The 23,478-nt window shown below is 33.3% G+C and overlaps 1 protein-coding gene across 5 annotated transcripts in view; it reads right to left on the bottom strand.

Annotated features, from left to right (window-relative positions):
* Positions 1-23,478, bottom strand: part of Ndae1 (Na[+]-driven anion exchanger 1) — a 338,918-nt gene that overhangs the window by 28,517 nt on the left and 286,923 nt on the right. For all 5 annotated transcript variants that reach the window (XM_089252552.1, XM_089252555.1, XM_089252556.1 and 2 more), the window contains 9 exons: positions 22,372-22,546; positions 19,543-19,676; positions 17,550-17,727; positions 14,791-15,081; positions 14,550-14,663; positions 12,204-12,365; positions 10,347-10,525; positions 9,881-9,953; positions 7,452-7,520 (listed from right to left, as the gene is read on the bottom strand). In XM_089252552.1, the coding sequence (XP_089108678.1) occupies positions 7,452-7,520; positions 9,881-9,953; positions 10,347-10,525; positions 12,204-12,365; positions 14,550-14,663; positions 14,791-15,081; positions 17,550-17,727; positions 19,543-19,676; positions 22,372-22,546 (1,375 nt within the window). The remainder of the gene's footprint in view (positions 1-7,451; positions 7,521-9,880; positions 9,954-10,346; positions 10,526-12,203; positions 12,366-14,549; positions 14,664-14,790; positions 15,082-17,549; positions 17,728-19,542; positions 19,677-22,371; positions 22,547-23,478) is intronic.

Here is a 23,478-nt window from a genome sequence, read left to right as displayed (position 1 = left end):
ACAGAAAACTATGTCATGTAGAGATGATTCCATGGCCCTCAGAAATTTATTATTTTTCACTATAAATTCATTATTACACCATAGAGAAGGCCCCCATCAAAGTTCTCAGCCTGGTGGCCAGACTCCAGGATATGGGAGAAGCCCATGGATAATTCCTTGTACAGGCACAAGTAAATTTTTGTTTCCAAATATCATCTCTACATAACATAGTTTTCTGTATATTTTGTATCATTTTATTAATGCAGTAGCTCCTGATATAATGTGTCACATATAAGGGACTGTTCAGGTATTATGTGAGCATCAATAATGGGGGTAGGGGGTTTCACCCAGGGTTGCAGTTATTTAAATTAGATTTAAATTTACTGATTTAAAATCACTGATTTGAATCAATTAATTGAAAATATGAAAAATTATGTTTCGATCGAACAAAACTATATATTTATCTTTAAAAGTGATTTAGTTTTTTTTTATTAAATTATTCAAAAAATAGCAATTAGTTTAATTATTTATAATATTTTATTTATTCACATCCACAAAAGGCTGGTTGCACTTACAATTATAATATACAGGGTGTCCACTCTTATTGTTGTCCAATGGCTATTTCCAGAACCATTTGGGTTTTAGAGAACTTTTAGAGAAAATGTTTCAAATGATGTCACCCATCACCTTAAATACTGTTCAAATGAAAGAAATTAATAAAAAAGTTACAAAATTTAAATTTTATGCAGTCCCTGTCCTCCAACTTCCAATTAGAAAGTTGTTGCCATCTTTCTTGGGGCTAAAAAAAATTCCATGTTTCTAAGAACAATATTCACCAAGCTATTTTAATTCAAAAATTAGAAAAAATGGGGAAGAACAACATAAATGATGGAAAGGAGTGTTGTTCGGTATATATAGTTTATGCTTCTTTTTTTTTTCTCATATATATTTTTAATTAAAAAATATCTCAGGGTATATTGCGCTTAGAAACATGGAATGCATTTTGTTGGCCTCAGAAGAGACAAGGCAACAGCTTTCTATTTGGAAGTTAGAGGACAGGGACCATACAAAATTAAATTTTTTCACCTTTTTTATTCTATTACCCCTTAATTCTTCAAAAACAGTTTTTATGAAAATTACTCACACAAAAGACTTCCCCGCGATTCTTCTTACACTATCAATAACTCCTTAATCACAGAAGTTTCTAATTATAAATATCTGGGTGTAATTATTTCTGTTGATCTCCGTTGGAATCTACATGTTGATTAAGTCGTTCATAAGTGTCTCCAAAAACTTTTTTTCTTTGTCGGAACCTCAAAAACTCCACCCGTCACCTCAGACATCTCTGCTTCCAAACCTACATCCCTCCTATACTCTAATATGCCTGTGAAATCTGGGACCCCCATACTCTCTCTGGTATAGACAAATTAGAATCTATTCAAAATAAATCCACCTACTTCATTCTTAACTGTTGGCCATCTTCTGCCACTGAACTCAAGCGCCAACTCAATATGCAACCACTTTTTTTACCCGTAGATATATCTCTCAACTATCTTTCCTCTTCAAAATCCTTCATGGCCATTTTCATATCAACACTTCAAATTTTCTAACTCCAGCTTCATACTTTTCAAAAAGAATTAAACATTCACAAAAATTGAAACCCATCTTTGCATCCACAGATTGTTTCAAATTTAGTTTCCTTCCTCAAACAATAACTGACTGAAACAACCTCCCGTCAAACATTATTGATTGTACAATAGTTTCCGATTTCCTTTGTAACATCAATCCTCTGTCAAACTTCACCCCCCCCCCTGCATTCCCTTTGTATAGGCCTATTATTTGCATAAATAAATAATTTTTTTCATTTGAACAGCATTTAACTCTTTAATGCCCAGATAGAAAACCTGGGAGGTTCGTGGAAATACCAATTTTTTTATGTTCGAAGTGGACACATCCAAATTTTGGCCACTTTCCCTCTCCCCACTCTTTCTCCATGAGTTTCTATTCATTCTACCCTTTGCATTGACATTCACTCTTTCATTTCAATGGATTTTCGGGAGATAATTTGTCTACTGAAAACACACCGCTTTTCTCACAATATTATCTCTTTGTAAAATGTATTGAGTACCCTTATCTTTCTATACATGAAAAGACTGGTAAATGTAGAAAATGACCGAAAAAAGGGAAAAAGATGGCCAAATCCATTGTTCTGTCACTTTGGTCCCCCCCCCGAACGAAATTTCTGGCTACGCCCCTGCTGGTATACGTGTGTGTGAGTGCAAGGAGATGTGATCCATACAGCTCTTGTGTGAGAGTGTCTACTGCATCAGTAAGGAAGACAATAACTTTACTTGGATATAATCAGTCCATTCTCAAGGACCATTCTAGTACATCAGCTTTTAAAATCCCATTGATAGGGCGTTGCAGTTGTCTTTTCCGTTTCCGCCTCTGACAAGAGCCTTCATCTTCTTCCCTGTTGGTGACAAAAGCCCACCAAAACATACCCCCTAGCTGGGCCGACTTGAGGCGGTTACTGGCATTAACCTACTCGGCCGACTTCGGCCAATCTGGGCATTATAGAGTTAAAATGATAGGCGACATCATTTGAAACATTTTCTCTAATTGAAAGTTGCCGATGAAACCAATGATTCAGGAAATAGCCATTGAACAATGAAAAGAGTTGATACCCTATACAGGGTGGTAATTATCAACCACCCAATAATTGCACACGATTCCTTGTGAGAAACTAATATAGAAAAGTGTTCAGTTTTTTATTTGACCCATACTTAATGAGTTATAATGCCTTAAAAATTAATGACGTCACTGCCAAATTCACTGAACGTACACCAAACATACAACTTGGCATTTTTCATAATTTTTGGTGCACCATGGTCATTTTCTGCACACGAGAGCTAATTAGACCGTGATCTACAATTTATTGCCAATTCCGAACAGCAGGCTTGTTTTTTTTATACTCATCGAGAGGTTGGTGCGCTAACCCCTTGATGGAGGACTCCCTGTGGCAGCAATCTTTTTCTGTAGTCACATTGCCTTTCTGTTGTACCCGTGTCAGGAAAGTTTTCTGACAAGGACGAACTGGGTATCGAACTCACGACACCTCTACACATCCTTTGTTACTTCAGGCGAGTATCTTATCGACCGTGCCCACTTGGAATTTTTGAAACCGGATAACAATGGTAAACCAAAAAGAAAAATTGAGAAAAGGCAAGCCAGTTTTTTTTCAGCTTTCGTGTGTGTGCATTTTCAAATTTTTTACACAATCATGAAACTCGAAATTTCAAAAAAATTTTTTGGTTTGATTGAAGTTCCCCCAACGTGTGTTTATTTGATTTGTTTAGTGTAAATGTATAAAGTATCGTCAACAATTTTGAGATGTAATTTTTTTTCCAGTTCCAACAATTTGTTTCCAAAGTTTTACACATGTCGCATTCACAAAAACACATACAGTGATGTCTTAATGCCTGGTCTCACCCAGACATGGTCCAGGGTCTCACAAAAAATGAAATATAGTTAAAATTGTTGAAGAGTATGCTTGTAAATTTGCCTGGTAGAGACTCAGAAAAATTATTTCATCCGAGGGCCCATAATGCTCTTAAGACAGCTCTGCATTTATGTCCCCCACAGGAGTGAGGCTGAAAGGACTCCAGCTCTAGGGCCCGGAACAATCTTTTTTTTTTCATGCTATAAATTCACTATAGAACAGCCCGTGAAAAGTCTGACTTGGGTTCCCGCCAAAGATCCCATTCTAGGGGCCTTGCTCTAGATGTGGGGACATAGTTGCATCATGACTTTGCATTGTAATTCTGCAACACAATCAACTTAATTAAAACAATAAGTTTGTTGAATGATATCAATCACAATTTCCAAATTGTTACAATGAAGTTCAACAAATACAGTTTAAAACTTTTACAGCATCTCATTTATGTTATGTGTGTGAGTGTGCATGAAACAATATTTAAAACCATATTTAGAACAACAAACAGTAAAGAGATAGCTTCATTTTGAAAATAGAAAGCTAAGGGGAGAAAAGGCATGCTTTTTGAGGAAAAAATTAAGAAACGCGAACCAGAAGAGCATCTAATACAGACAATAAAATTAGAAGTGCCTAGAACAGTGAAAGCCTGAAGTCTGTCTCTGCTATAAGAGGGAACTGGGGCAATCGGCTCCTCATAAATATCTTCCAAAATGAAAATTCATCTGAAAAAATGGTTAACTTCAGCACGAATCATGTAGGCTAAAATAAATTTTGAAGTCAAAAATATTCTTAGCAAAAATTTTTTTTTTTACAACAGCATGATAAAAATAAATTGCAGTCACAAGGAAATTAAAATTCTTCATTGCAACTTTTAGAATTCAGTATGAAAATGTGTGTGTGTTTGACTCAATAATAATTAGAAAAAATCCAAAACTACTGATTATTTAAAATGTCAATTCATAAAATAATTAGTTTGATTATAAGTTTCTGATCAAATCGCTATTATTTTACTGTTTCTTCCAGTCACACACATGTTTGTCAAGAAGCTACAATTTTTTTACATCCTTCATTAAAGGTTTTACATGCAACGGTTTCGATGAAATTTTAAAAATTTCTCAAAAAATATTGCCCAATTCTATTGATTAACATGTAATCTGATTAAAACGACATCGCAAAAAAATTACCACGCAATAAATACAATGCACTGTATGCACCTTCCCCAAAAAATTTTACTTGATAGTGAAGGAGAACAAATTACCACATTTTGGAAAAAAGTTGTTTTGGAGAAAAAAAATTCAAATAGATCTCTTTTGGGTAACAGTTTAAAAATCTAGTGATGAATTTGCTAATATAGAGGGGGGGAAATGTAACCTTGTTCGTAATACAAGGTTATATGATTACTCATCATGAAGAGAAAATGCATTAATCGTAAAAGATGATCAAACTTGGCTTTAACGGGATTGAATATTTTAATTCATTTTCAAAGAGCCTGAAACCCTCTGCTTGAGAAGAAATTTACTTTGTTAGGGGGGGGGAACTGATCATTAGAAAAATGAAATGTCACAAAATTTCAAAACGTTATAGCTCCCTTAATATTCGTCTGATCCAAAAACAGAAAACAATTTTCCATATTCGTCACAAGGAATCGTTCGGAATTAGTTTCACAAGGAATCGTGCGTAATTATTGGGTGGTCGATAGTTATCACCCTGTATATTAATATATACAGGATGGTAACTATAGACTGCCCAAGCACTTTACACACACAAGCACTGCGCGAGAATTTTGAAATAAAATGACAACCATTTATTCCAGTCTTTTGTGAACTAGTCACTGTGATATTAGACCACATAACTACAGATATGAGATGAAGACATTTTTGAATGAAAAAAAATGGTACAAAGGAATAGATTTAATTATCAGTATCTTGATGAATCACTTCACTATCAAAGAAAATTATAAAGCCAATTTCTTTTGATATTAAAAAAAATTACTAATCAGCCTTTTGTTGATGTTTTTTTTGCTGACAATGAAGTGTTCTGGACTCTGCCATGAAGCTGGGCTGGAAGAGATCTCGGCAACAAGATAAGTCCAGTGATAAAGTTCTGGCATTTAGTCATTCAGCCTCTTGTTTATTTAAAACAATGTACACATTTTTAATATTTTCACAGTTTTCATTTAACAGGGATAAAATTATCACAGAAATTTCAGATGGTAATTTTTCATATTTACATTCAGCTAAAATTGAAATTTAAAATTTTTATCACCCCCCTTCGTGAGAAACCATGTACATCGCAACCCCCCCATCCCCAGATGCCTAGATGCAGGTGAGTAGCATTAGAAGATCATTTGTTCTATTGCTTATGAAATTTCTTACTCAGTGTTCATGTCGTATAAGTGCAGGTGAACATTAATGCTCCACAATGAATTAAATTGCTCTGTGACCTAAAAAGTTTGGGAACCGGCCAATGACACAGTAGTGACATCATAGTTTCATCTGAAATATGTGATGTTTCAGGTAAACTTTAATTATTTTCACAAAATTTTCTTGGGGCCACTGGGGGGGGGGGGGCAATCAGAGGTGCTGCTCATGTGCTATAACACAGCAAATACCAGGAATTTTGGAAAACAACACATAAAAATTTGGTTCACGCATCCGATAGGATGTTTTCTTTCCTAGTTCCAAGAAGAAAAATAAGACAGAAAAAACCTTCCAAATTCCCCACCTATCATGATCACATGACCTTGAAAATAAGTTTTACTACTTGAAGTACAAATGAAGTATTTTACTGTACTGTATTACACTAAAAAAACCCATGGGTTGTTGAAGAAAAAGATGAGATATCCAGTTGCATCCCTGAATGAGGGGCTATATAACAAATTTTCTAATTTCAAAGAGTTATACTCTTCCCCCCCCCCCGTGAGTTATATACCGGAAATGATGGTACTTTCACAGCTATCCACCAGCTTTCGAATCTATATGGTGTAAATTTGTTTCGTTCCTACAAGATGTCTAATGCAAAAAATTTTTCAAAAAAAAAAAAAAAAAAAATCAAAGAATTGGAAAGCCTGTTCAAATTGTAAAAAAAATTGAGACGGGGGAATGAATTTGTAAAAAGTCTACCCTGAACATCACCAGTCATCTAGCCATTATGTGGTCACCACGGTTTCACATCACAAAAATTTGGGGGGGGGGGTGCATATACAGAATCTGCCTTTGGAGGGGCACAAAGATTTCTTCCATAGAAATTTTAAGTCACTAACACTCAAAAAGAAATTTTAAGTTAACAGATAGTATAAGAATGTATTTTTTCGAATATTTTAATTCTACAACAATATTAATTTTGATCTTCTTGGGGGATGTGACTCTCCCCCCCCCCCCCATGTCCTCAGATTTCGCCTATGGCAAAAATCTGGGTTTGGAACCCATGGCTAAATACGATTCTCTAAGGTTTTCCAACTTTGAGTTGAATATTCTTTTGAAAAAAAGCTCTTGCCACGGTGATCTCACAGATCTGCAACAGAAATATGTATACATTAAATTCAAATCCACACATGAGCAATTTAGAAGATAGATTACACCACCTACTGAACACAAAACATGCCAAACGCTGGAGACAAACACAAGCACATTGTTCACCAACACAGCTCCCATATTCAAGTGTGAAAATACACAGCAGATAAAATGGTAGATTAGAGTTGTTGATCATCAGGAAAGGAAAAGAAAATCATTCCACCAGGAAATCACTTCACAAGGATTCATTTGAATAAGCATCAGAATCATTTGCTTTAAATTTAATCAGAATTTATAGATTGATTTATTAGTAAATGTATAAATGTGAGTAACTTCATAACATTTTTTTAGATTTATTGCATGTGTTAAATTCCATATGGTTCTCAGTGTTAATAGGTTTCTTTGCAAGCTTTCTCTACGAGAGTAGACAATGAAAAGTTATTCAAAAACTAATTTAAACCAACCTGAGAGCCTTTTAATGACGAAACTCCCATGTACAAAAAGACACCATACAAAACTGGCATAGGGATATGCTGCAATACATAAGCACAAAAATATTATTCTTATTTTCAAGATAAACAATAAGCATCAAAAAAGTTGCATATTCTGAAACTTGAATTTTTTTTTTAAATTCTTCATCCAGAAAATATTTTAGTGTTTGTACTGCTCATGCAAACCTGAATCAGTCACATAAAATGAGCGGTGTGTTGTTCATAATACATACAGTCTAACTTTCTTAATTCGAACCTCAAGGGAACAACAAAAAGTTGGAATTATCCAAAATTTTAATTGTTCAGTTCAATATGGGATGATTACACTTTCATAAAAACATGAAAACTCTTGATAATTATGAAAAATCTATTGAATGCTATTGATGCGGTAACATGAGAATTTGATAATCATGAAGCACATTCCAAGATATGCAAGATATATTTAGGAAAGAGAAAATTTAACTACCCCTGTGGGGAATCAAACTAACGTACTATGTACGGTCCCGCTCAGTGCACATGAGCTCCAAGGAATGATCGAGATATTCATTGCCTCTGTAATCTAGGGCATTCACCCGGAAAGTGAAAGGATGTGGGTTCAATTCCCCACAGTGGCAGTTGAATTTTCTCTTTCCTAAATATGTCTTCACATCAGCCAACTGTTAAAACCTTTGTATGGATAGCTGAGAGTGACATCATCCTAGGATACTGAATACTGTTGGTGGGAGATGGAAGAACTCTGCAACATGCTGGGTACACACAAGGTTCTCACAAGAACACCAGTGTGAAGTAAGACAACAATAAAGACCTTCGTCATGTGCGTAAAGTTGCTTTCTCTCTCTCCCTTTTCACATGCCCCCTCCACATAACTGAGTGTAAATCCACATGCAATTCAATTTCAAGCTACTGGATCTCGATTAATTAAACAAAGTTGAACAAAACAGAGTCATTGAGCTATGTTAATTATTCATTATATTTATGAGTCAATTTTATTTAGACAGGTCCCCATCACTAATTTCAATGCTTCATTTGTGGATTTAATTTCACTTTTCTCGCGCAACAGGGATCACAAGCAGTTAGAAATTTGATTGACGAGAGAGGAATATTGATACATTTGTTGAAAAACACACAAAACCCCCTTGTCAAGATGTTAAGGGTTGTCAATAAATGGAGTAGCTTAAGCTACTATATAGAGAGGATAATATAAGCGGTAATATAGAGAGGATAAATGGAGTAACTTAAGCTACTCCATTTATCCTCTCTATATTACCTCTGGGGGTTGTGAATTCTAACACAATTGATACATTTAAAAAGAATTATGATAGGCATAGTGGGTTAAATTGAGAAGCTATCCATACTTAGATAAGACAACCATAATCTTTTTCATTGGCAGTGTAATATATATATTTTGGAGATATATGCCTTTATATCAGAATAAAAATATTGACTTCTTATACAGACACTGTGCTCAAAAACCCAATTAAAAAGGTGTTGCAGTGTCTTCCCTGATGCCAAAAAAAAAAAAATCCACATTTATAAGTACAATATTTACTGAGATATTTGAATTACAAAAAATGGAGGAAAGTTATTAAAAAACAGCGTTAAATGTGGGTAAGATGTATGACCTATGGTAAGGGTGGATAAGGGACCTATGTTTAATGCTGCTTTTTCCTAACTTTCCTTTATTTTTTGAATTTGCACATTTCAGCGAATATTGCACTTGGAAACATGAAAGTTTTTGTGGGCAGCAGGAAAAACAGGGCAACAACTTTCCATGGAACCTCCAAGGGTTGTGAATTCTAACACAATTGATATGTTTAAAAAGCCGTACAATAAACATAGTGGGATAAATCCAGAAGCTTTCCATACTTAGTTAAGAGACAACCACAATCTTTTTCTATGAGCAGTGCTATATAATATAAATTTTTTTCGGTGATATATGTTTTCGTATTGGGTATTTTGGTTATATTTGACATCCAGATTTTTTTTATGGGCATAATCTTTTCAGCCACCTCATTGGACAATTTTGCCTATTGTGGTGATTTAACAATTACGAACTTCAGGTTCATCAGGTGAACAAAAAAATATAACTACAAAAATATATAAACAGTGCATAGTTTTAAAAAATGCACTACAGCATAACTACAGTGCGAGCTATTTTATAGAAAAAAATAAAAGCTTAATTTCTTTCCTCATAAGATTATGTAGTATTAAACAATTACTTGCAGCAACATCATATTTTTGTGAATTTGACCTATATTACAGCTAAGTTTCCATTGCCAGAAAAAGTTTTTTGTTTGCTTTTTAGGCAAACACTGAAGCATGTTTAAATTTCTTTCAACTTTCTCCACTTGATAATTCAAATTTTTGTGCTTTGTATATATTTACGACATAAAACCATCTACCTGTAATACTGAGGTGAATAGAACAGATAATCCAACCAGAATGAAAATACATATTTGAGTCATCCTTTGTTCCCTGGGGGGAAAAAAATTAAAGCCTTAAATTTATAATTTTTTTTGCAAAATATAAAAATATTTATTTTTGGGAAAATACATATGAATATAACAGAAAACATTTTGCATAATACAGATTATGAATATGTTTATACAAGAAGTCATTCATATATCGCGATAAATTATGAGTTGTATACAATATACATAAACACAACCTTATTATATTGTACATGTTCAGAGACTGAAAAAAGTGATATATTGAAAGTGTGTTAGCCGTTAAGTCAATCTATGTTCTAATGAAAGCATGAAATATCCAAATGCACTTTATGATGAAGTATTTTGTAATAAGGGTCCACTGCACTAATAGTATTTGACACAGTAATTATTTTTCAACTGATATTTTTAAATAACACACCTTACACCCAAAAACTGCGGCTTTTCTCCAGGAGCAGAACATTCTGATTCCATGCGTAAAGAATTAACATGCGTCATTGCTAATACAGTGGCTGCCACAAACCATGGAAGTCCCAAAATTGAACATATTATGATAAGGAGAGCCAAGACGAATAAGTCCAGGTGATACCCTCCACCTTTCTGAAAAAAAAGAAAAGTTAAAAAAAATTAACACTTTCGGGTCTGAGCTATTTCAACTGTTCGTCCCTGTGGACTGAGGGTTTTTGGCACTTTTCATGATTTTTTTTTAAATACTTGAAATACATACATCTCAACAGTTTTTTTAGTTAGAGAAATTTCAAACTCTTTTCTTTCATAATATAGCAGTTATTTGAAGGTATTGATAATTAATATTTAATGAGAAATAATTAAAAGTAGTATGTTTTAGCATTTGAAAAAAGTTCTGCAAAAAAAAACATTTTTTAAGATAAAATTTCAAATAATTCTGAATAAAAACTTATCCAAATGTTGTACTCATTCTTTTACCGTAATTGTTATTGAATTTTTAACCCTTTTTATATGTAATGTGTATTTTTATACGTAATGTATTTCATATGTAATTTTGTTATCAAATTTTTAACCCTTTTTATACTGCTCAATTGCAGGATAACATTCATGCAAAAAAATTGAAAATTAATCACTGCATCTTTCAATTTTTTTATGCGGATTTTTAACGTCACTTCCAGGGGAATAATGAAAACTTTTTTTTAAAAGGAGGCGATGGGCTGAATAAGTCTGGGAACACTGTTTTAAATCAAAATATATTAATAAATTTTGTATAATAGTCTAACTAGGGCTTGGATTTTTGACTTAAAGATGAAACGCCATTGCTGATTAAAAAAAACTGAATTGCAAGTTTTTTAACCAATCTAACAGCAATGACATTTCTTTTTTAGGTCATGAAAATCAGAGCCCTAATTATAACCAGTATTTAAATAATTGCAGACATTTCTTAAGTAATTTCAGTATTTTTGGTGTGCTGGAATTCATACTAATTGGATGCAATGAAGTTATTAGTTTAAAAAGCTAATTCATAGGTTTTCAATAACTTTTGCAAATATTGGAAGAACTGAGATTGGTCTGTAATTTGCCATATTGTTTTTTTGTAGATTGGGTGTACAAGAGAGTACTAAAGTTCATTATAAAAATGACTTACTTATTTAAAATCAATTAGGTTTTCAAAATATCAGTGTGATAGAGTGCAATTATTTTCAACATTTTTGGTGTCAATCCATCATACCCACTTGATTTATGTTCATTTAAATCATTCATTCATCTCTTTTTTTAAAATGGGTATTTTGATTGCCATGCTTACCATTGAATTTTAAACACTCATTGTCAATTTTCGTATATATATGTTTGTTATCTTCTCCATCCAAATTTCTCATAACAAAGTCTATATTTAATTTATCAGCTAATATTTTTGGATCCTGTGATTTGCAAGAATTTTATTTCATTATTTTTGTTAAGTTCAAAACTGTTAATAGATTTCTATTGTTTTCTTCTTTCTTTACGACATTCAACAAATTGGCTTCTTTAATATTCTTATTTGGCCGGTTTAATTTGGTTTTTCAGTGTTTCATCATAGCTATGGTCGAGTGGCCATAGTGACAGATTTTCATTGCGAGGACCTAAGTTCAAACCCCACTGCACCCTACCACAATAGACAGTGGTAGTCTGCTGAGGTTGGCTTTCTGTGTTACCCAACTTTGAAGTGCAAATGCAAGCCAATCTCACGAAAATGGTGATGGCCATTTCACAAAAACAAGGCATAGGACATGGTTTAACATTCTATAATATGAAAAAATAAATAAAATACCTTTAGTTTGTTTTCATGCCTATTTATTATAACAGCTGTGATTTGCTGATCCATAAATATTAGAATTGTTGCAAGAAGTGCAGGTCCTATGGCTAAAAGAGCTGTCCACCAGGGATTGCGACCAAAGAAGGGAATGACCCATCCTCTTCCATGCCATGTTGGCTATACATTGAAAATAATAATTTCTATCATTAAACAAAGTGAACTGTGGAAATTATTTTGTACAATATGTTATTGATATAAGTAAAAATAAATATCTGAAAACATAATATTGCCTCTACATTTGTACTGTAATTTTATATAATAAAGCCACAGCTTGTATGGTTTACAAATTTTTTTCCTATAATTAAAATTCCTATTTAAGCTACTTAACCGATTGGCACTTGGGGAGAGGTGAAAGCGGAAACTTGTATCGCCTATATTCTCATGATTTTTTATTTCTAGAGTACAGTTATCTCATGAAATTTTCTATTTTGGACTACAATTTCAAATTCGCAACACATACCAATTATTTTAGCATAAAAATGAGTGAAGAAAATTCAAATTTTTCTATAATGTCCATGATAAAAGGAGGAAAACATCTTTGATGGACCCGTTTGTCACATTGGTAGCATTTATATATAGAATATTTTGGACACCAATATAATGGATGGCCAATATAATGGCCATCAGATGACCTGACATCGTTTTTCAGTTGACAATGTGAACCTGGATGAATAATTAACCACTCCTTTTTTCGTAGAAGGTTCATTGTCACTCCTCTTCGGAATTCCAAATGCAAAATGAGATCTGCTTCTCGCAACTTTGAATGAATTATCCCAACGTGCTATAATGGTCATATGACAAATCTTTTCAAATAGAATCTAGAGCTGAGGTTTTTGATCGGATTCTAGAAAGAATATTTTTTATCCCATGCGTTCTTTTTTTCTGGATTTTTTAAAACTGAGTTTTCTTGAAACCTTCATCACATGAGTGTTGCAATTTTCTGCCCTACATTTTTTTAAAAACGCGTTACGGGAATTTCTAATACCTCATCCTCAATGTTGAAAAATATATATCTAGCATTCCACATGCATCAGTTGGAACTGTTGTCACTAGATCATTTGCAACAATAACATCATCCGTGATGTTCCCATTTTCATTAGCAAGTAATAGACATATATATGCGAGTTATAAATACCCTACTAATTATATATATATCTAAATGTTTCTAAATATCCAACAGCTTCTTCTAATGTGAGATATCTTCCGGACATGGTTACATACAGCTGAACATAAAAAGACTATCTACGATTACAGATCACGGTTTTAGTCTGCGGTTCACATAAACATGTATTTCCAAGAATGCAAGAATAAAAAGTACTCAACCAATATAAACGATTCACCCCCTAGAAAGCACATTCCTCTGCTTCATATTACCCAGAATTCACCACCATACGCATGTCGAATGATGACACAACCCTGAGGTTCGAACGGGAAAATCGAAGCAGTGTACTACACATTAGATATCCCTAGAATCCAGCTCTCTTAAAGGCCAATGTTCCATAAATTGAACATGCATATTTGAACGTGCGTAGCTCTTCAATGTTTAACAGTACAAAGAAACTAATTGATTTACTTTGATTGATGTATTAAGTGGTAGAAACACACAAAATAATTTTCAATTTACTTCAAAATTGAAATTTTGGCGAATTTTAATCGAAATGGGAAAAAAATACCCAGAAAATGTCAAATTTCAAAATTCTGTCAAAAAAGATTAAATTAACAAGAAGTTTCCGAATTTATTTCAAAAAATACTTTCAACTCTTCTCTATATACAACAAAAAACCGGAAATATTTGAATCAATTTTTATCTGATATTTTTGCAAACAACAACTATGTTCCATTTATGGAACATTAGCCTTTAAACGGTTAAAGCTGAGGACTATTCAATAATTATTTGTTTCTTTATTTCTTTTCTTCAAGTACTTCTTTTTATAATTACTGAATCTTGATGAGTACTGAATAAATTGGTGACTTAGTATAGAGAAAATAGTATCAAAGTACAGTAAATGCCACTCATTGGGTTCTCTGATAATACTGCAATTTGGGTATTGTTCACAAAATTTTTTCTTGTGGGGTGTGGTCATGTGTTTTTTTCTGGAGGAGGCTATATTATGTTTTCTACTTTAATCTAAATGCAAAAAAAACTCAGCTGAAGAGGGCATTTGACCTCCCTCCGTTTTAATGATTAATTCTACGGAAAATGAATTTCAAATCTACACCAAATTAATTACACATAGTGAACCATATTCTTATTCTACAAGTTTTTCCTCACATAGAAGTTGGTAATCTTATTAAGTCTACCTGAAACTTTTCCGGCACTTGCAGTTTGGGAGTAGCTATTCCAACAACACCATCAATTACAGTCATCAGAAGAATAGAAATGACCACAGCAAAATCACTTATAGTTGAGCGAATCTACAAATGTGAATACCATTTATGTATGCTGAATGAAAGTTTAGTAATTTGAAATAGTCAAACATTTGGCATTTTATTGAATAAAACATTGTAATATTTTCATTCAACTGTAAAAGAATATACATACTTTGGAAGGAAAAAATGGTGTGAATTTGAATTCTTTCAGAAACACTGCAACTACAAAAGTTGAAGCAAATAGTATCATGGAAAATAAGAACACATCTGGCACATTAGCAGGAGAACAACCTTCTCCGATCATTGTTCCATTGTATGACTCACATGCGGTACTGTTCAGAGAGCCCCAGTTGAATGTTTCATTGCTGAGAGCATAGTTGTCAACAGGAGGACTGCAACTACAAGAGTCATGGAACACAGGTCCGTGATTACTTAATGGATATTTGTGACCAATTTCAAGTACCTGAAAAAGATTTTAGATAGCTTCTATAAAACAAAAGTATACCACAATCAACGTATACCAACAATAATCACCACATTCTAATACATATGCAAAATAATTCAAATTAAGTGATCTTGAGTTAGAGATGCAATGGCTTTCCCTGATCCCTTCAAAATAAGACAAATCATATTATGCAAATCGGAATCCTGTTGTATGATGTCTATCCACATAACTCCTTCTAACCAGAACATGGCCTGCTGCTCTGTCTCAATGAAAAGATATAAGCAGGTGTTCAAAGACTTGGGCCATGCTCCAAAGGCACATAACTCTTCAGACAGAGTAGATTTTATAGGAAAAAAAAAAAGGGGGGGGGGGTTATAATATTCTAATTTCCAAAAGGAATTCATTTGAAGGCCAAAAAAAGGCGGACAGCATGAATTTTTCTTGTTTCTTCTGGAGTTTTTCTTTTCTAATTCAAAATTGTTTCCCTCGTAACTTTGAAAGTGTGGAAAATGCTTCTTAGAAGACAAATTTCTCCTTAAACAAAAAATTTACTTTAAATATTATCAAAAATTGAAGTTTAGAAATAGAATTGTAGCTTTATCTAAGTACTTCAAAGTCAACAATATGCAATGCCGATGTTTAGAAGTGGTTTGAAGTGTGGTGCAGTGAACAGTCCGGGTTCTGGTCGACCAAGAAAAACTTCTTCCAGAATTGACAGTTTGATAAAACAATATTTTTGCAGGGCTCCCACCCAAAAAATTAGAAAAAGTAGGACGAGGGAGTATCCCCCTAAGACAACATAGTCATAGCCTTATAGGGAAAAATACTAATTTTTTTTTTTATTTTTAAAAAATTTAAAAGATAAAATTTTCATAACACTATTTCAGTATTCTATAAGATTAACTCGAGATAAAGTAAAATGACAGAAATGACTTGGTGACCAACAATTTTGGACAGAAACATCATACTAGCAAACAAATAATACTTTTGTCTCGCATCACAATACACATGGCGATTCAGAAAAGATGGAAAAACTTTACCCCAGGTGATAGCACACACCAATACAAACAATTTTCATCAAGGAATGCATGGTCTAATATGAAGTGCTAGTGCGTTTCGAAAATGCCGCTCCGCAAACATTAAAAAGACATTCCTGTTGAAATTTATCGGGAGAAAAAGAATACCATATGCATGCAAATGTAACCTGGGGAAGAAACCGTATGCAAATCTGCATCACAGTGAATAAAAGGTGCGAATGCCAGCCCTGTGAAGTTATTCCAGTGTGCAACCGTTCTAAAAGTTGTAACATACGGGATAATGCCGCACTTTATTAATAATGAAAAAAGCAGACATGCATTTCATTTATGGAACTGCAAATGGAAGTACGCTACCAAAGAAGCAGCACAAATGTATGGTAAGCATTTTCCTCACAGGCGGCTACCCAATTCAAAAACATTTGTGTGCTTGCATCGGCAGCTGTGCGAAATGGGGCTGGCTAATTTCACAAGGCACCTTCTCTGCATCGGCCTTCCTCGGCATCTGCACCTTTTATTCACTGTGACACTAATTTGCATACAATTTCTTCTTCCCCCAGGTTACATTCGCATGCATGGTGTTCTTTTTCTACCGATAAATTTCAACAGGAATCTGTTTTAACGTTTGCGGAGCAGCCATTTCAAAATGCGCTAGCACGTTTGCATTTCATTTTAGACCATGCATTTCTTTGACGAAAATTGTTTTTGTGTGTACTACCACCTCTTAAAGCTTTTCTGAATCACCCTGTATATTACATTCTTTTTTTCATGGAACTTTCCAAAGTCTGCAAACTCTGTTTCCCGATGTACAGCGAATTATGAAGATGTGCAAGATTTTTAAGAGTGAAGCTCCTTCGAGACAACTTTTATAAGTTGTAAAATTTGTAAATTAAAATTTCTAATGTAAATAAAGTCAAGATGAATCAAGTAGTTTTACTGTGCTTAGTATTTTTTAAAGGAATCTGTTTACATTTTACTGTTCAATGCGAGCATCATTTTTGAGAAACTAAGCATTTTCATTTCGAGCTATTTGCTGGACTTTGTGAACATTGTTTATGTCGTTGCACATGTCCTAAAAATACAGAAGACAGCTGAATGCTATTGGGTAGCATCAGAGTCCCAAAACTTAGAATAAGCCTATGTATCCAACTGCTGTTATACAAACTGTTGTTTCACCTATACACAAAATGTGCCCCTATACTCTAGAATGGTTTATCTGATCTAAATAAAATAGAGAATCCATAACAAGTGCATAAATGCTGCTGTAAAGCCACAAAATTTTCTAATAAGGATGCAGAACTTCAGTTTCTGCTGCAAGAATAGAAAAAAATACCTACCAAAACTTATTTGGTAGACTCAATAGGTTTCACTGTGTAAATTATTAATTGATAAAAACTCAATAAATAATTGAAAATGTTTATAAATAAACTATTTCAACTGGAGATTGCATACCTTTTCCATAGCTTTGTAGATAAATATAAGAGATATCAGAGTGGCAAAATTTTCTTCTGTGAAACGTGTTATATAACAAACCAATGCACTAGCATCAAATGCAACAAAAATAATCAAGATAGAAGCAGTCCATAAACCAATCCATAATCTTAAAGGCAAGTATTCAATGTCATACTCCCTGGAAAGAAAATAATTATTGCTATTGTCACAGTAAAGACTGATATTTTAGACACACACACTACATACACTTCCCCCCCCCCCAACTTGCTTCTGTCAATAACAATTTAAATAAAGAATGAAACCCTAGGCCCACTCATCAGCCATCTTAGAGTGCAAGTGTGATATCAGCATCATTTGCTATAGCCAATCCCTGTCCTCCATCCTGCTTTTGTAATGATTAGACACCACTTAGATCAGCAAAACCGGTTTTTTCTTCAAAGATAGAGGACAAGAGTCTGTCCTTTCTATGTGCCTTAGAAATGACCAAGTTTAATATGCTTCAAACATGCCCAGCACTTTTAACAAAATGTTATCTGGACCAAAGAGTTCTATCCGCTTTGTTTCAAATTTGATTTCTGAAACAACTTGTGATACAAAGTTATAGGGATCACTGTATGATCTGCTCTGTTATCTAGTCGAAACTTCAATTTCTTATTCATAACATTGATAAAAACTGTCCCATCCTGGTTTGTGTTGTCTCAAATATGACCCAAGAACAAAATTTTTGAATGCTGTTTCAGTTTCTTTGCTAAACAAACATTTCCAAAATGTCCCAGTTTCAAACATTTAAAACATTATATCCAGCTAGAGATGCCCAATCTTCTCTCGTTTCTGCTTGCCACACCATTTGCATGCCTTGGAATGTTGGGAATCTGAAAAGTTCTTGCTGTTTGGTTTATTTTTCACACCATACTTTTGTGATTGAAAGCGATCAGATTTTTTTTGAAGACTGCATGTATAGGGACTGTGGTTTTTGTTTCATTGAGTTTGTTATTACTACTTGATTGATTCACTATAAGCCTAACTTGTTCCACTGCTTTTGTGTAAGTTCAGCATCCAACTGCAACCTTTCACTCAGAGCTTTATCTTGAATACCAACAACAATACGATCAAGTACGAGTTGATCATAATAAAGTTGTTTACTGATTCCCCCTTCTTGCTGTGCATGCTTGTTGAACTGTGATCGTTCAAAAATAATATTCTTTTTAACAATGAAATGATCACTAAACTTCACTATGAATTTGTAGTTTCTCCTTTCAGTGTCTGTCAACTTGAAGTGTGTTAATGTCCTTACCTTATTCACCCATAATATAAATCAATGAGTTTACCTGCTCTTCTCCTGTCTTACGGCTGTATTCACCAACACAGTTTAAACTACAATCACAGGTTAAACGATTAGCAATCGACATGGATTGGTTAAAATCCTCAATTTAACCAATCCATTTTGATCTTCAATTCTTTCACCTGCGATTGCAGTTTAAACTGTGTTGGTGAATATGGCCGTTAGTGGAAAGTCCAGAAGCAATCCGGAATCTCTGGAAGCAAATTATAAATCTTGACCCAGCTGGTTCATCTGTATTGTTGGAATTGCAAAAGGAAAGTACTCTGGGTGAGTCATGTTTTACTTTTCAGATTGAGAGTTCCTTGCAACTATTAATTTTCATATACGTGATACATATCAGCACTTTTTCTTGTTGCTACTTTGTTGTTATGGTCTTTTACAGCTGCCATCATGTTGTATTATCACTTTATTTAATTTTTTAAAAAAGCATATATATATATACACACACATACATACATACATACAATGACTTTTTAATTAATATCCTTACATTCTCGACTCTCAGATTGTTTAGATGACGATAATGATTGCCACACATACATTTTCCAATTGGAAGTTTGCTTCTAGGATCAATGTTTCTGAGTTATTCCAGGATAAAAGGAACTTTCTTGTACACCCTGTATAATTCTAATGTACCAAAAGTAAACATACCTGCATTTATCAAACAGGATGTTTTCAAAGACAAGTACGGGTCCAGTGCTACCTAGGATGGTTAAAGGCTGCCCACTAAACAGTCCATACACTATACCACATACAGCTCCAGACAACAGACTTTCTATTGCAGCCTGAAGAAAATTTAAAAAAGAAAAAATTCTTAAATAGTTTATAATACAGAAATTTAGTTTTTTCTCCACAGATAAAGTGAACATAAAAATCAATCGCACCATATATTAATTTGTTTTTATAGCATATGCACCTGTATGTTTTTAGTTTTCTTATAATCATGGTTTTCTTTTTTATACAAATCACAAATTTGAAAAGAAATTGAAGGCTGGAATATATATAAATCCTATATACATCCACACATCTCTTTGTATTGACCCATTTGTGATGTATAGAAAGTTTTCTGTCAGCTGACACAAAAATCTGATATACAGGGTATATCAGATTTTGTATCCTTGTGCACAAATGAGAATAACTGGATTTTAAAAATTTATATTTTCAAAATGACTACACATAATATAAGTGATACAACGGGGCAATAACATGAGAAAAAAAAAATTGAACGAGCTGAAAGTTGCCAGTTGTCTCATACATATGAGATTTTAGCCCTTATGCAGGAGGGGGGAGTGATGCTTTACATTGAATGTTCATTAATTATTGGGACAGGCTCAGCTCCCTCATAAAATTTATTGGAGGCTCAAACAGCCTCAACCCCCAGGTTTTGGCACCTATGGTGATGCAGAAAAATAAAGAACATTTCAATTTTTTTTCCATAATAAATGTTTGATATGTGAATCTTTTGTAACATGACAAACATCTAAACTGTAATCAAGTTCATTCCACACATTTTGCAGTTTTACACTTCCAAAGGTTCTTAATCCCCTTAGCTGGTCAATTTTTTTTACCAGAAATGTTCACAAAAAAAAAAAAAAAAAATCATATTTTTTACTGCATATAATTAAACACTATACTTAATAGAATAAGAAAAAAAAAAGTGAGAATTTCTTTTTTATTTTCACTTTTAATACTTTTACATAATTTTTTATTTTATTATTTTGGAGCAAAAAAACCTCTCAATATTTGCTTTTTGAAAGTACACTCTTTATATAATGAGGAATGTTTTAGAGATTTTACAAAACTTTGCTCAGATTTTACATGTGAACTTGCATGTGCACAAAAGGAATACCAGTGAAATTGAACCGAGCGCACAGAGGTGGTCAATTTTTCATATCAACCTTGGTAAAAATTCTGACTTGGTAAAAAATTCTTCATCAGAGCTAAGCACATTACACGAAGTCATCTAAAGAATAATCCAGATAATTAGAAGACAGTTCCGAATCTGTGTCAGAATTCAGTTCATCTAACAAGAATATATTTTCGTTGTTCACTTCATTTATAACTTCCAAAAAATGTTACAACAGTTTGAATTTACAAGTGCTGCATACCAGGGCCATCTTAAAAGTATCATGGGCCCCAGGGCCAATTGATTTGTCTGAGGCCCTACCAAACAAATTCTCAAAAATTTAAACTAGATCTCATTTTTGTGAGGCCCCTCTTCGCGTGAAGACCCCCGGGCTGTGCCTCGGTAGGTCCATGACTTAAGACGGCATTGCTGCATACACTAGAACAGTGTTTCCCAAAGTAGGCAATAGGATGGACCGGGGCGATAGAAGCTACAGGTATATCATGGGATCATATGGGTTCACTTTAGTTGGGAGCGATGAGAGGAAAAAATTTCTGAAGGAAGCGATGGAACAAAAAGTTTGGGAAGTTATGCACTAGAACAAAAATTCCAGCTTCTGTAGAGAAAAATGCTTTTCATTGAATGGTCGTGCACTTGCACATGTATATATTTTGAGAAAAACCCATGTGAAAAATCATTTAAGTAACATGGACAAGTTACACCATCTGTTGAAAAATATTGATACTAAATAGTCTCTTTACAAAAATTAAAAATACAGGCAAACCAAAAAAGTAACTGAGAAAATATTTATGTTATATAAACCAGTTAGGGCCAAGTTTGGGTAGCCTGTACACTGTATGGGCAAATCGGTTAAGGGGTTAATGAAGCACTGATGCCCTCAAGTTCATTGTTTATGGAACCACCATTGCCAAAAACACCAATAAACTTGAACATACCAGGACCATGAACAGTTTAAAAACAAAATAATTAAGAACCATTGGGTGTAAAACTGCTAAGTGTGTGGAATGAACTTTATTACGGAATGTAATATACAGGGTGTCCTGTAAGTCCTAATTTGGCCTTTATCTAATCAACCATTCACCGTAGAGGTATGGTTGTAATTTAAAACATTCTCAAAATATGTTCAGAAATCACTATACCAGTTTCGAAAGTGAAAATACAGTGGGATAAAATAAAAAAAATCTAAGTCCTTATATGGTTCCCCGTCCTCTAACTGCCAATTAAAAAGTGGTAGTAGTACCCTGTAGATTACTCAGTCTTGCTGAATATATCAACAGACACACAAATCATGGAAGCTCTAGTACATCCTTGGTTAGTTCAAAGAAAAGCTCTGCACACTGATTTTCCTGGCAGACGGTCAAGAATTTCTGGTCCTGGTTGTTACAAGGAAAACAGTTTAGCTTTGTTAAAATGTTAAACTGTTGTTCCATTATAACAGTTAAGAGCTATTACTCCCTTTATGCACAATAAAAATAGTACTTGTAAGTAAAAATGAAGTGTATTAAGTAAAGTTAATGCCATCTGCTAAATATATTTCACAAATAGATAAATCATTTCAGCCAAATATTGTATATATATAACCTAACACAAACAAATGCAGCACAAATACTTACTATCCTCTTTCCTGTGGCATCTCCAAGAAGTCCACCAAATGTGATAATTGGTGTTAGACAAGCAAAGTACAAGAAAAATATAGATGCAACTGACTGAAGTGCAAATGCATCTTTGAAATCACTTAGATACCATGGAAGTTTTCGCTTAACATCATTGATAAGGCCACCAAATAACCTAAAATGAATTTTTAAAAAAAATGATATAAAATAATTGTGATTGATATATATTTTTTCAAGAATGAAATATTTTCACAAGCAATATTCCTTCTAGTTATTTTTTTACCAGCATAGACCTGATGGGTATCTGCACACAGAATTATAATGTCTTCACTATATTACTGAAACTGTTGGTGACCATTTACATTTGGAACAGAACCAATTTCCCCATATAATTAATTTGGTAATTGTCATTTTTACAAAAATTTCCAATTTGTTAAATTTTTTGAGGGAGCTAAAATATTTTCAAATTAAGGATTTGTTACTGTAACGGTACATAATATAACAGTATATATAATCCATACTAAGAATTTCAATGGTTTTTAAATATATAATCAGTGGATAAAAAAAAGGAAAATACAATAATAAGAAAATTATACATTATTTTATTTGAAATCAAAAATAAAATGAATGATATAAAAATCAATTTCATCCATTGAAAATTTATCACATATTTTATATATAAAATACGTATAAACAAAAAAAGCTATGTAGTTTTTAATGCCATGACATTAAAAATCAAATTTGCTGAAAACGATATTGAATCAACATATTAGCCTACTAAATGGATTAATATTTCTACAAAAACTCATTACACGTTTATTACAAATTAAGAATATATCAGCGATTACTAAATGTACTTTAGATTTACTTCCAAAACTTTTTGCGATGAGCTTATAAAATTATTTACATTTGCTTTATTTAATACTGAACTGAAACATAGTATATTAATTGCAGTATCAATATTCTGTTATTTTGAAATAAAGTTATAGGTTTTCTTAAAAAAAAGAACTTGCCACTACAACATTATTCTCCAAATATCAACCAATATACATTCTCCTTCTGAAAAGAAATTATTTTGTATCACTGTGCATCGATAAGGTAACAAGT

The sequence above is a fragment of the Pholcus phalangioides genome, unplaced genomic scaffold (genome assembly GCF_987345545.1).
Source record: "Pholcus phalangioides strain wild (caught in Gottingen) unplaced genomic scaffold, Ppha-v1.0 ptg000029l_1, whole genome shotgun sequence".
NCBI classification, from domain to species: Eukaryota; Metazoa; Arthropoda; class Arachnida; order Araneae; family Pholcidae; genus Pholcus; species Pholcus phalangioides.
The sequence above is the reverse complement of the archived record's forward strand: the minus strand, read 5'-3'. Positions and strand labels throughout refer to the sequence as shown.